At 43.1% G+C, this 15,010-nt stretch overlaps 1 protein-coding gene and 3 pseudogenes across 7 annotated transcripts in view; 3 read left to right on the top strand and 1 right to left on the bottom strand.

The window, feature by feature from the left end:
• Positions 1-15,010, top strand: part of RABGEF1 (RAB guanine nucleotide exchange factor 1) — a 78,297-nt gene that overhangs the window by 49,307 nt on the left and 13,980 nt on the right. For all 6 annotated transcript variants that reach the window (XM_031665444.1, XM_031665443.1, XM_009199658.3 and 3 more), the window contains one exon: positions 13,867-13,948. In XM_031665444.1, the coding sequence (XP_031521304.1) occupies positions 13,867-13,948 (82 nt within the window). The remainder of the gene's footprint in view (positions 1-13,866; positions 13,949-15,010) is intronic.
• LOC116274548 lies at positions 587-3,296 on the top strand (annotated as a pseudogene).
• Positions 1,690-1,800, bottom strand: LOC116274815 (annotated as a pseudogene).
• Positions 4,873-8,706, top strand: LOC103881647 (annotated as a pseudogene). Its single transcript, XR_004183056.1, has 2 exons — positions 4,873-4,881; positions 6,807-8,706. The product of XR_004183056.1 is annotated as an adenylate kinase 4, mitochondrial pseudogene (transcript).

Below are 15,010 nucleotides of genomic sequence, written 5' to 3'. Positions count from 1 at the left end.
CACTGCAAACTCCGCCTCCTGGGTTCACGCCATTCTCCTGCCTTAGACTCCTGAGTAGCTGGGACTACAGGTGCCCACCACCACGCCCAGCTAGTTTTTTGTATTTTTAGTGGAGACGGCTTTCACTGTGTTAGCCAGGATGGTCCCTATCTCCTGACCTCGTGATCCTCCCGCCTTGGCCTCCCAAAGTGCTGGGATTACAGGCGTGAGCCACCGCGCCTGGCCGATAAGCTCTTTTTTCTAAGGAAGCAGTTAAGCACAACATAACACCTTTTGCTTGTTTCACTGTTATTTTTCTAGCCAGTCCTTCTATAAAAATCTGATACTGAGCCGGACACAGTGGCTCACGCCTGTAATCCTAGCACTTTGGGAGGCCAAGATGGGTGGATCACCTGAGCTCAGGAGTTCGAGACCAGCTTCGCCAACATAGTGAAACCCCGTCTCTACTAAAAATACAAAAATTAGCTGGGCGTGGTGGTGGGTGCCTGTAATCCCAGCTGCTAGGGTGGCTGAGGCAGGAGAATCACTTGAACCTGGGAGGTGAAGGTTGCACTTAGCCAAGGTCGCGCCATTGCACTCCAGCCTGGGCAACAGGAGCAAAACACTCTGTCTCAAAAAAAAAAAAAAAAAAAAAAAATTCTGATACTAATTATATTATATGGACTTAAAGCTTTGTACCTGAATGAGGACAAAAAAATACACAGTTTAAGACATGGCTATATCTTAATTCCCATGTTCTTTTCCAGAATAAGTAGAAAGATAAGTGTCCTCCTATACCTTAAAATGACTCTGCTATTCTAAAGTATAAGTTTAATCAAGGAGTAGTTTGCCCTGCCATGTAATTACTGTTAGAAGAACAGAAGTATGTACCCAAAATAAAGAACCTTTAGCCAGCAAATAGGCTTTAATTATTGTGAGAACTTCAGTAGGGGTAGCAACCCAGGACCCAATTTTAAAATTAGAAGCACCGAGGATGAGAAGTGAGGCCGTGGAAATAGCTCTGAGCTCTCTGAATCTATGTCATAAGGAACAAAAGTAGATACAAGATGTATTTGATAATTGTGTTGAATTAATAAAAATAATTTAAAATGTTTCATAGAAGCACGTACTGATAGGCAAGGGGAAACTTATATCATCATCCCGGGACAGCCATGGTGGCTCTATGCGTGAGGCTGGTGCCACGCAGTCTCCTGGTGTTGGCAGTGTCTCCAGACCTTCTCAGTTCTGCACACAACAACAAAACAAAAGAACAGTTGCCAGCACTTGGAAGAGGACGTGGATCCAAACCAAATGGGGGACAGATACTCCCTCTACAGACAAGATACTCATGGAAGAAGTCAAGTCGGAAGAGCAGCTGAAGGAGGCTGTGGAAGAAGATAAGCAAGCATTGGCAGATACTGAGGGCTCGCAGCAGAGCAGCCAAATATTGGTGGAGGCGGCAAATATGTATAGCATTCAGGGCTTCTGCAAGGACTCGTTAGAGGTGGCAGATGTTTTGGAGAAGGCAACACTGTGTGTTCCAGAAGAAGAAATTAAAGACAATAACCCTCACCTGAAGAACCTCTGTGAGACTCTCACAATGAGTGAAGTCCAGATTCAGGAAGTGTTCAGCAAGCACTGCCAAGCGGAACCCTGTCAGTGCCAAGTTCCACCCTTATGAGCATGCCGTCTTTTTTTCATCTTTGTTCACATCCGACAGGCAATGTGCCGGTGTTGTAACAAGGTTTGAGGGAGGCATTTCTCACACATGAAAACCCAGCGTGAAAACCCAACCGTCACACTTACGAATCACAGGAAGATCTAGCATGAGGTCTTGTTCCACATGCTGGTTTAGGGGAAAGAGCTGAGCCCAGTGGTTCTGGTTACTAAAGTGAGGTTCAAGCTGCATGGGCAGTTCCTGAGACCCGCCCTTGTTGGTGTGGTGAAGAAGGCTTAGCTGCCTCTTACAAGATTTTTTTTTTCCTTAAATCTCTTTCCATAATTCATGAAAAGCTGGTTCATCTTTTCTCATCTATGAATACTTTTGACTTTCCCCAAGGCTCTTGGAAAGCAGAAGTAACCAGTGGGTAAACAGCCCAGTAAGCTGATCTCACAGTTACATTAATGAACTCGTATTCAGGAGTGTTCTTTGATTTTTAGTACCACATGTTTAACCATTCCACTTACTTAGTAAAAAAAGGCCAATAGGACACTACAGGTTATCTAGAGTTTCATTAATCACACTGTATCTGCTCAGACTCTAGTGACATCAAAGTATTTTAAATGAACAAAATGTCTTTGGGAATTCTACTTTTTGGCAATCTGGACACTCCCGTCTGCACTGTGTCTCTCTTGTGCAGCTTGTAGCATGGGAGTTACTGGATTTCTTAGCCCACTACACATTTCATTCAATAAAGGGAAAGCTAGGGTCGAAACATTTCTTATGCTAAAAATAATTTTATGATGACCTTTATGAAGAACATGTGAGTTCCTTAGACACTGTCTAGCTGCTAAAAATGACAGATTTCTGGCTTTTTTGTTTGTTTTTGGAGGTGCAAAATGAGCATATGTACCTTAATGGTTCCCACCACCTTTATTTTGCCAGTAATTGAATTTGAGAAAATCAGTTAGTTTTGCCCTGTTTTCTTCATCTAAATGTGGAAATGTTTAACTCTGTGTTCTACTAGTTACTAATGACCTCAAGATATATTCCCTGGTGAGATGGACTTTCTCAGAATATGAGGGCTGCATCCTTGGCACTCTTTAAATGTGTGTTTCATTTTTAAAGAGGATTAAAGCCCTCATGTTTCTTTTCCTTTAAAAAATTATTGAAGGTAGCACAAATTGATAATACAAAAAAAATATGGACATCAAAGCTAAAACCTAAATAGGTTAAGCAGTTAACAGCAGTACAGACAAAACTTAATGAACCCAGAAAATAGACTGTGACGATTCACATTGTAATGACAGAAGTTCCAGATGAAATACACAGAAAACATGGTCAAGGAAAATAGTCAGAGGTTTTCAAAACTGGAAGTGGAAACAGAGATCTCAGCCAGACCGTTAAGAAAGTGTATAGAGTGCCTCTCAGCATAATATTCAAAGATAGACACCCACTTGTCAATGTCTTAATCACAAAGTAAAACTTTATTTTAGAAAAATAAAATAAAATGACAACTTTACTCAGATGTTATAGAAAAGATGCCAGGTGCGGTGGCTCACGCCTGTAATCCCAGCACTTTTAGGAGGCCGAGGCGGATGGATCACGAGGTCAGGAGTTCAAGACCAACCTGGCCAAGATGGTGAAACCCCATCTCTACTAGAAATACAAAAATTGGCGTGGTGGCACATGCTTGTAGTCCCAGCTACTCGGGAGGCTGAGGCAGGAGAATTGCTTGAACCTGGGAAGTATAGGTTGCAGTGAGTTGAGATTGCGCCACCGCACTGCAGCCTGGCGACAGAGTGAGACTCCATCTCAAAAAAAAAAAAAAAAAAGCTGTTATAGAAAAGATGATCCCATACAATGATTAGAGAGTACTTGAGGAAAAGGATTTGCTCACTGCTCTACTATCTTTTTTTCTTAGAAGACTATGACAAACCTTTTGGAGTTCTGTTGAGCCTAAAAGAACTTACCAGCACAAACCTGCTCTCACTTTGCCCCTTTGGCAAACACTGTGAGGGGCCTGAGAGTTACCTTATTTGCAGGCTAACAAATTAACCTGCCATGGTTTCACAGATACTGGCCGAAGACACGAGTCTCCTGGGTCAGAGACAAGGCCAGTTTCTTACAGCAGCAGCAGTAGCCAGAGCATTTGCATTTGTGCTTATCCCCTGAGTATCTGTTGCTATGGGATAATGCAGAGAAGACCAGGGAAAGCCTGTGCATGCAGTGAGTTGTATTAGAGGAGAGGAACCTTGGACTTAGGGATCTTTATTAGACAGTAAGCGGTCTAGCCTTTTCTCTTGAAGGAGGTACTATCTCTGTCTCCTAAAGCTGTTTGCTATACAGAAATCCTTGAAAAGATGTTGCAAAACAAAGGCAGTCATTGTCTTTGCTCACAGATGGGTAGAAAGAGATCTATGGAGAATTGTCTTCACCATCTTATAAAGGGAGGAATGGTAATAAATGGCCACATTCATTCAGTCAACCCATACTGAACACTAACCATGTGCCTGGCCCTGTTCTAGGCGTGAGGATATGGTGGTGAACGGTGCCCTTGTGGAGCTAACAGTTTAGTGGGGGAAATGGACAATAAGCAGATCTGTAACATAGTGTAAGTCCTACAAGAATGGAAAGCGGGACGAGAGACAGAGTGGCAGGGGAGTTCTTTTACATTATGAAATAAATACTCTACTGGAGCATAAACTGCAGTGGAAATAGAAAAGGAGTTTTCTGCATTGTACTGTAAAATTGTAGGGGTTGTGTGGAACTGAGGAGAACATGATCCCTTGACACCAGTAAGACAGGCCGCTCGGGTCTCTAAAAGGAACTCAGAGAGTTTCTAGTTGGAAGTGAGCACTACAGGCTGAGCATCCCTTATCCGAAAGCCTTGGGACCAGAAGTGTTTCAGATTTGGGGTTTTCCCAGATTTTGGAATATTTACACATATATAAGATAACTTGGGACTGGGACCCAAGTCCAAACACAGAATTCATTTGTTGTGTATATACCTTACATACGTAGCCTGAAGGTAATATTATACCACATTTTAAGCAGTTTTGTGCATGAAACAGTTTTGGCTGCTTTTTGACTGCGGCCCGTCACATGAGGCCAGATGTGGAATTTCCCACTTGTGGTGTCATGTCGCCACTGAAAAATTTGGGATTTTAGAGCATTTCAGATTTTTGATTTTTGGGTTAGGAATGCTCAGACCTGTAATAATAATCACAAGAATGAATATGGTTTGTTCTAAGTGCTAAAATTTGGTGCAAATGAAAGGTGTAAAACCATGTGTAAACTACCTAAGAAGATTAAATGAATGGATAAGCTTTTGCAGAAAATACATGAACTAGAAGGATAGATTTGGGCACCGCAGTGTGTACCTGCTGTCCCCCCTACTCAGGAGGGAGACAGGAGGATTGCTTGAGCCTAGGAATGTGAGGCTGCAGTGAGCTACAATTACATCTGTGAATAGCTACTACACTCCATCCTAGGCAATGTAGTCAAATGCAATTTCTGAAAAAATAATAAAACAATAACAAGTTAAATTATAGCGCCATAAAGGAAAATTCAAATATCAGTTAAAATGTTGTCCCCCATAATAAAGTGAGACTTGAGGGTTTAATAGTTTAAAAAAAAAAAAAAAAAACTCATCTTGGCTGGTCGCGGTGTCTCACATTTATAATCTCAGCACTTTGGGAGGCCGAGGCGGGCGGATCACCTGAGGTCAGGAGTTCGAGACCAGCCTGGCCAATACGATGAAACCCTGTCTCTACCAAAAATACAAAAACAAGCTGGGTGTAATCCCAGCTACTTGGGAGGCCAAGACAGGAGAATTGCTTGAACCCAGGAGGTAGAGATTGCAGTGAGCCAAGATCGCGCCATTGCGTGATGGGTGGTGACAAGATGGGTGATCTCACCTGGGTGACAAGAGTGAAACTCCATCTCAAGAAAAAAAAAAATCTTACATTCCATAATGGTAGTCGTTTTGTTATATAGACCCGTTCTGCTTATTGAAAGGATTTGAGGTTTACAAAATTAATTTAAAATAACAGTGAGAGAATAGGGTCATAATTTGATGGTACTAGGAGTTTAAAAACATGTTCTTATGGGCATATTCTTCACGTAGCTACTACTGCGATTACCTACATAGAAGTCCAGGCATAGGCTGGGTGCGGTGGGCTTATGCCTATAATCCCAGCACTTTGGGAGGCTAAGGCAGGCAGGTCACTTGAGGCCAGGAGTTTGAGACCAGCCTGTTCAACATGGCAAAACCCTGTCTCTACTAAAAATAGAAAAATTATCCGGTGTGATGGCACTTGCTTTTAATCCCAGCTACAAGGGAGGCTGAAGCACTTGAACCTGGGAAGCAGAGGTTGCAGTGAGCCGAGATGGCACCTCTGCACTCCAGCTTGGGCAACACAGCAAGACTTTTGTCTAAAAAGATTAAAAAAAACAGAAAGTCCAGGCTGAAAACTAAAACTAGTTCTCTGAAAGAATATCTCCAGCAAACCTAAAGTATAGTCCATGGATATATTTGTCTGGTGATCTAATTTAGTACAGAGATATAACTTAGAGAATGTATCATGTAAATATATTTCATCAATTCATAGGTGAGGGCTAGATGGAAGTCTCCTTGGAGAACTGGAAATAGAGGTGTGGGGTGGTGGTAATGAAAACCCACGCATTTGACCTACGGAGCATGCTCAGAGCGAGGCCCATCCTGCTTTCACAGTCAACTCTGGGGTAGGGTGGGTAGCATCAGGACTTTTCTCGTAGAGTAGTACTGGATCTACTTGGGTTCACACCTCAGAGCAGGAAGGTAACAACTTTTCTCGCGAGCATCGCTAGAAAGATCTGGTCACCACCATCTCACCACAGGCGTTAGTATAAAATAAGCACACTTACTGCTGCTACCACCGTACCAATCTAGAGGAGACAGCTCCAGTAAGAAAAAGTGACACTTACGGTGTGCCCCACGGTACTTTGTCCTTCTTGTTTGTAATTACAGAATATTATAATGATTGCATTCAGTCTTCCCATGTAAATTGAAAGCCATCTGAGCATTTTCTTGACTTTTTTATAGAATTGGTACAGTGACTTGAGTTCTACTCATCGTGTAATGAGTAACGAGTGCTTTTAGAATGAATACAAATGTAGTTTTTAGGAAGTTCAGGAAAACATCTTACTAAGAATATCCAAGGGGAGCCGGCGAGTCCCAGTGCGAGTGGAGGGTGCCAGAGGTAGGGGGCCGAGAAACAAAGTTCCCGGGGCCCCCTCCACAGCCGTGGTCGGGGCTGTGCGTTTGGCTGCCCCCGTCCTCGCGAAGACAGTGGCTTCCAAACTCCTGCGCGCGGTCATCCTCGGGCCACCCGGCTCGGGCAAGGGCACCATGTGCCAGAGGATCGCCCAGAACTTTGGCCTCCAGCATCTCTCCAGCAGCCACTTCTTGGGGGAGAACATCAAGGCCAACACCGAAGTTGGTGAGACGGCATAGCAGTATATAGAGAGAAGTCTTTTGGTTCCAGACCATGTGATCACACGCCTAATGATGTCTGAGTTGGAGAATAGGCGTGGCCAGCACTGGCTCCTTGATGGTTTTCCTAGGACATTAGGACAAGCCGAAGCCCTGGACAAAATCTGTGAAGTGGATCTAGTGATCAGTTTGAACATTCCATTTGAAACACTTAAAGATTGTCTCAGCCGCCGTTGAATTCACCCTCCTAGTGGAAGGGTATGTAACCTGGACTTCAATCCACCTCATGTACATGGTATTGATGATGTCACTGGTGAGCCATTAGTCCAGCAGGAGGATGATAAACCCGAAGCAGTTGCTGCCAAGCTAAGACAGTACAAAGTCGTGGCAAAGCCAGTCATTGAATTATACAAGAGCCGAGGAGTGCTCCACCAATTTTCCGGAACGGAGACAAACAAAATCTGGCCCTACATTTACACACTTTTCTCGAACAAGATCACACCTATTCAGTCCAAAAGAAGCATACTGACCCTGCCCAATGGAAGAACCAGGAAGATGTGGTCATTCATTCAGTTGTGTGTGTAGTATTGGTGCTGTGTCCAAATTAGAAGCCAGCTGAGGTAGCTTACAGCATCTTTTCTAGTTGAAATGGTGAACTGATAGGAAAACAAATGAGTAGAAAAAGTTCACAAGAGGCCCTCCTCTGCCTTTCAAAAGGAAGGTCACCTACACATGTTTAAGGTGTCTCTGCACACGTCTGAAGCCCTTCAACAAGAAAGCAAGTACAGTGTGGATTTCAAATGGTGTGTAACTTCAGCTCCAGCTGGTTTTTAACAGCTATTGCTGTGGTATTCTTTTTCACACGTGATGGTGATAGTATCTGGTTCTTTCCATCCCCACAAAGGCTGTTGAACCACAGCACCAGGAAGCCTGAGAATGAATCCTAAGGGCTCTAGCCCAGGCTTTGTCCCAGGCTTTCTGGTGTGTGCCCCCCGGTAACAGTGAAATTGAAGCTACTTACTCACAGTGGTGGTTTCTCTGGTCTTGAGTGACTGTGTCCACAGTTCAATTTTTTCCGGTGGGAATAACTCCTTTTCTGTATCCACACTCCATAGAGTCTCTCCTTTTCAGATATCCTGGGATGAAAGAATTTGGCTGTTTTTTGTTTTTTTTTTTTTTTTTTACATCTGTTTTCACTTTTAGGCTGTTAAACAAAACTGATAGTTACTGCTCTTATCCTTCTCAAATTCTTCTAAGAACTGAGAGTGATGGGGCTGTATTGAATTTCTGTATGCACCGGGAACTGAGCTATGAAGAGGATCTTATTAAACTGCTGGTCTGACTCTCATGGATTGACACTGTTCCTTTCTTTTATTGTGAAAAAAAATTAACCCCCTAAAAGTCTTGGGAACCCCCTAAAGTCTTTTGGGAATCCTCAAAAAGCATGGGAAGTATAAGTATTTAGCTACATAAATGTTGTAAGATCATATCTTATGTATAGAAGTAATAAGACCATTTGGAATTACTGGACTAATTGAATAGTTACGGTTTCTATTCAGTACAACAAAATGTATTTTGAAAGTGCTACTAACTATTGATGCTGACAGTGTTTCACTCCTATGAGTGACCCAAACATATTATAAATAGGTGGTAAAGGGAGTGGAGCCTGTGGGGTTGAGCAGAATGTTGTACTAGCTGTGCCTGGACTGAGTATAATAACTTTATGATTATGGGAAAACAAAATCTTTATTTTTTTTTTCTGTTCCAAAGATTCATCCTGTGGGCCGGGCACGGTGGCTCAAGCCTGTAATCCCAGCACTTTGGGAGGCCAAGACGGGTGGATCACGAGGTCAGGAGATCGAGACCATCCTGGCTAACATGGTGAAACCCCGTCTTTACTAAAAAATACAAAAAACTAGCCAGGCGAGGTGGCGAGTGCCTGTAGTCCCAGCTACTCGGGAGGCTGAGGCAGGAGAATGGCGTAAACCCGGGAGGCGGAGCTTGCAGTGAGCTGAGATCCGGCCACTGCACTCCAGCCTGGGCCACAGAGCGAGACTCCGTCTCAAAAAAAAAAAAAAAAAGATTCATCCTGTGGGGTGGCCATGAAGTCTAGAATTAGATACTAATATTTTGTCATGCATTATAACATAGTATCAATAAACCATTTGTTAAAAGATTTAAAAAAAGAAAAAAGAAAAAAAAAGAAAATTCAAGGGAAAACAGAACAGTAATAGAAGCACAGATACAGCAACATGGCAAGATAAGTCCACAGAATTTACTTACAGTGTACATACTAGTGATAAAAAAACAGCCTAGCATTTTTTTTTAAATAGTAATTTTAGGCTGGGTGCTGTGACTTAACGCCAGTAATCCCAGCACTTTGGGAGGCCAGGGCAGGCGAATCACGAGATCAGGAGTTCAAGACCGGCCTGTCCAACGTGGTGAAACCCCTTATCTACTATGAAAAATACAAAAAATTAGCTGGACGTAGTGACAGGCGACTGTAATCCCAGCCACACAGGAGGCTAAGGCGGGAGAATTGCTTGAACCTGGGAGGTGGAGGTTGCAGTGAGCCGAGATGGCGCCCCTGCACTCCAGCCCGGGTGACTGAGTGAGACTCCATCTCAAAAAAAAAGTAATTTTAAAAGACAACAGCAATAAAGAATGTTAAATATTGAGAATTTAATGTGGCAACTTAGAAGTTCATTCAAAGAATTAAAAGACAGTTTGATGGTGGCCGGGTGTGGTGGCTTACGCCTGTGATCCCAGCGCTTTGGGAGGCCAAGGCGGGTGGATCACTTGAGGTCAGGAGTTCAAGACCAGCCTAGACAACTTTGCGAAACCCCATGTCTACTAAAAATAAAAAAATTAGCCGGGTATGGTGGCGCACACCTGTAGTCCCAGCTACTCAGGAGGCTGAGACAGGAGAATTGCTTGAACCTGGGAGACGGAGATTTCAGTGGGTCAAGATCACGCCACTGCACTCCAGCCTGGGTGACAGATCGGGACTCTGTCTCAAAAAAAAAAAAAAAGGACAAACTTTGCAGGTCAGTATAAACACTTAAAATATCGTTTAAATTACAATGTTTCATTATTCTAGAAAAACAGGAAAACACATATACCATATGATTTTTTTTTGTGAGGGGGTAAAAAGTAGGAATTTGTGAAGCAGGGAAGCTTCTAAATCCAGCAGACTTTTAAATATGTTCTAAAATGAAAGTCGTCACACCTAGATAAGATTTGGGTAAAAAATGAAAATATAGAACAGTGAAATAAACCAGAGATTTCAAAAATAGATTTCATTTCTCAGGAGCAAGTTATATGACAACTGGGAGGACAAGAGGGAATAAGGTCATGCTTTACTAACTGCTGCTAATGACAGATAGGCTTGTATAAAGTTTATTTTAGTTCTGTGTTTCATACCATGCACCTTACATTTCAGCCAAATCAAAGAGCTAACCGTGAAAGTATTGAGAAGAAAGTAAATTGGGATATGAGCTTGATATGGTAGCTCATGCCTATAATACCAGCACTTTGGGAGGCCGAGGCAGCTGGATCACTTGAGACCAGGAGTTCAAGACCAGCCTAGCCAACATGGTGAAACTCTGTCTCTACTAAAAATACAAAAATTAGCTGGGCATGGTGGCCGGTGCCAGCAATCCGAGCTACTCGGGAGGCTGAGGCAGGAAAATCACTTGAACCGGGAGGCGGAGATTGCAGTGAGCCGAGTTCCCACCATTGCACTCCAGCCTGGGTGACAGAGTGAGACTGTCTCAAAAAAAAAAAAGAAAGAAGGCCGGGCGCGGTGGCTCAAGTCTGTAATCCCAGCACTTTAGGAGGCCAAGATGGGTGGATCACGAGGTCAGGAGATCGAGACCATCCTGGCTAACACGGTGAAACCCTGTCTCTACTAAAATGCAAAAAACTAGCCAGGCGAGGTGGTGGGCGCCTGTAGTCCCAGCTACTCAGGAGGCTGAGGCCAGAGAATGGCATGAACCCGGGAGGCGGAGCTTGCAGTGAGCTGAGATCCGGCCACTGCACTCCAGCCTGGGTGACAGAGCGAGACTCCGTCTCAAAAAAAAAGAAAAAAACAACAACAAAAATTGGGTGTGGCGGTGCATGCCCGTAATCCCAGCTACTTCGGAGGCTGAGGCAGGAGAATCGCTTGAACCAGGACACAGAGGTTGCAGTGAGATCACGCCACTGCATTCCAGCCTGGGCAAGAGAGCAAGACTCCATCTCGGAAAAAAAAAAAAACAGAAAGTAGATAGGATATGTATTTCAGCTGTAAAGAGAAGCTAAAATTGAACTATCAAAAAATTGTTTTCCCCGGGCGCAGTGGCTCACACCTGTAATCCCAGCACTTTGGGAGGTCAAGGCCAGAGGATCACTTGAACCCAGCAGTTTAAGACCAGCCTGGGCAACACAGTGAGACCTTGTCTCTATATGTGTTAAAAAATTAAGTAAAAAGAGGAATAAAATTTAAAACTTTAGAAAAAAAAAAAAAGAATTTCTTTGTCTTGAGTCAGAATCTCACTCTGTCACCCAGGCTGGAGTGCAATGGTGTGATCTCGGCTCATTGCAGCCTCCACTTCCAGGGTTCAAGCAATTCTCCTGCCTTAGCCTTCTGAGTAGCTGGGATTACAGGTGTGTACTAGCATGTCCAGCTAATTTTTGTATTATTAGTAGAGACGGGGTTTCGCCATTTTGGCCAGGCTGGTCTCGAACTCCTGACCTCAGGTGATCCACCCGCCTCGGCCTCCCAAAGTGCTGGGATTACAGGCGTGAGCCACTGCGCCTGGCCAAAAGAATTGTTTTTAATGACCAGATAAAAGGCTTAATAGTATTAACTTTAAAAAAAAAATCTGTGCAATAAAAAATAAAACAGTGGGAAGTCATGAATATAAATAAGAGCTTAATATAGTGAATTAAATAGAAATATCTGAACTTTACTAAAGGTAGTTCCTAGGCTTTTATAGATGAGGGATCAATTTTAATTCAACAAATGGCATGGATATGGGTAAGCAGTCGACAGTAACGAGGGCTGCAGTCACGGTGATCACAAAGTGCTTGAGTGCTTTTGGCCTTTTTCACTGAGGGAACGAAGTGACTGCCCGTGACCCTGAGAATCCTGCCATCCTTTTAGACTTAAGCCAGACCGTCAGACTGCTGCAGGCTTCCACAGGATGTATCGGCCCTTGGCGTGTGATGTCAATGGGCTATGTAGATGAAGTCTGTGACAGCCGGTCCCGGGGGTTTGTTCTTGGGCTTATTCATGCTCTTCTACCGTGACATCCTTGTGAGAACCCTTGGGAGAAATTTTTGATTTTGATGTCAGAATTTCACCTGAAGGATTGGTTTGCTTTCGTCTTTTGAACCCTGAATTATGTAACTGTTTTCATCTTAATGATGACTGCTAAAAAGTTTAGTTAGAAACAGATGTGTATGGGCTGACTCTTGACTAATTTAGACATCTTCCAGGAAAAGATTTCTGTCTTGTCATCTGTGGCTCTGCTTTCAGTCTCTCTCCGTGTTTAATTTGCTTTTTTTTTTTTTTTTAACTTGTTGTTGTTAAAAATTTTTAACTTTTCTTTTCTTTTCTGAGATGGGGTCTTACTGTATTGCCCAGGCTGGTCTCGAACTTGTAGGCTCAATCGATCTCTAGCCTCAGCCTCCCAGAGCACTGGGATTACAGTTATTTGTTATTCTTTTTATTTTCTAGTCTCTTGTGCTGAACTGCATATATCTTTTAAATAGACTTTAAATTCTCTTTGGTAGAAAGTGAGAAACATACATATATTACACCTATAAAATCAGTAAAACCAAATGAAAATTATCAGACCCAATGTTGTAAGGGCCATAGGGAAATAAGCACATACATGTGGTTAATGACAGTGTGCACTGAGTTTCTGAGGAGTATGAGTAGCAATAGATGCTTAGAGTTATAACGTTATTTATTCTTATTAAGTGGTTAATGCCACTTTTGGAAATGTATCACAGAGAAGTAACCCAAAAGAAGATAGTCCTTACAAAATTATTTATAGCTACGATGCACAACAGTGAAAGAGGGGAAGCAACTCAAATGCACAGTGGTAGAGAAGAGTCAAATAAGTCAGTTAATATGATGGAATGTTATAAAGCCACCAAAAATGATTCAGTGGGTTAAAGAGAAATGTCCATAAAATATGTAAATTATCAAAACATGCATTAAATCTATTTAAGACTATGTAGATATAGAAAAAAGAATGAGATGGTCATGGTGAGACTGCTAGGTGGGAAGGGGTCCCTGGAAAAACTCCAGCCGGCCTGCCCCCCGGGGTGGAGCTTTGGGAAGTTTGCACCATTTGTAGTCTTCTTTCTGTGTGGAGCCTGGGATTTTAGCTGCTGGCAGGAAGCACTCTAGCAGGGATTCTGGCCTTGTGAGAGTCTCTGATTCCCCCTTTTCTTCCTTTTCATCTAATAAAACCCTGTCTTACTCACCATTCAAACTGTCTGTGAGCCTAAATTTTTGTGGCCGTGAGACAGACAAGGACCCCATCTTTAGCTGAACTAAGGAAAAGTCTGGCAACAGTGGATATTGGAAATAATATTAATGGATAGGATTTACTCTCCTGCAGAATTAATATAACCTGTGAGTACTTTTAGGCTTACTACCAGTACAAGGAGTGGCTTTTGGAAAGTTCTTAGAATGTAGAGCTGTGCTTCTGCACTTTGTTCAGCTACAAGTGGCCTCTTTGTCTCTCTGTTTCAGGATCTGAGCATTGAAGAACAGTCAGAGTGTGCTCAGGATTTCTACCACAATGTGGCCGAAAGGATGCAGACTCGCGGGAAAGGTAACACTGTTAGCCATTGAGAGATTGCGGGTATTGCAGAGGGTCGACTGCTCAGTCTCTTAGCAATTTCTTTCTTTCCCTGATGGTCTGGCTGTTTTGTAGACTTCATCCTGTAACCTCACTGACATTCTGGGAACTGGTCTTATACTTAGCAGTGCCTTTAACTGTGCTATGTGTATCTTTCCAGGAGCAATTGGATAATTTATTGAGTAATGTTTAATAACTCCATTAGGGGCAGGGGTGGAGCAGACGAAAACCTCTTAGGGCCTGGTGCAGTGACTCATGCCTGTAATCCCAGCACTTTGGGAGGCTAAAGTGGGCGGATCACTTTAGGCCGGGAGTTCAAGACCAGCCTGGCCAACATGGTGAAACCCCATCTCTATTAAAAATACAAAAAGTAGCCGGGTGTCATGGTGCATGTCTGTAATCCCAGCTACCTGGGAGACCGAGGAACAAGAATTGTTTGAACCTGGAAGGTGGAGGTTGCAGTGAGCTGAGATTGCACCACTGCACTCCAGCCTGGGTGACAAATCGAGACTCTGTCTCCAAAGCAGAAAGAGAGAGAGAGGGGAAGAAAAAAACTTATTGGAAGGCTTTGCTAAATGAATTTCCCATCTTGGAATCACCATTTTGGTGAGTCATTGTATTAATAGTTAAAAAAAAAAGTGGGGGGGGGGCACTTCAGGTTTTTAGGGATTCTTTATGGATTCAACCTCCAGTGATGTTAGACTTTAGGATGTACTCAGGACATGTGTGTATCTGAGAAATCTGCTCCATTTGTATACCTCCGAGAGCTCTAAGGTGTTATGGTAAACCTCAGAAAAATGAAAGGATAAGTTTCATCAGCATTCATCAGTCTTGGGAGTTGCAAATGCCTTTTCAATGTAGGACAGGGAGTGACCTTGCTGAGGTCTCCCCATTTGGCAGGGTGTACACTGTTAGGTCCTGCCAGACAACTTCAGTTAGAACTGAGGATGCTGTGGAAGGCAGCCCAACATTTGAAAGAAGTTTTTTTGTTTGTTTGTTTTTGTTGAGACAGAATATCACTCTGTCGCCCAAGCT

Source organism: Papio anubis, chromosome 4 (genome assembly GCF_008728515.1).
Source record: "Papio anubis isolate 15944 chromosome 4, Panubis1.0, whole genome shotgun sequence".
In the NCBI taxonomy this organism is placed as follows: domain Eukaryota; kingdom Metazoa; phylum Chordata; class Mammalia; order Primates; family Cercopithecidae; genus Papio; species Papio anubis.
The sequence above is the reverse complement of the archived record's forward strand: the minus strand, read 5'-3'. Positions and strand labels throughout refer to the sequence as shown.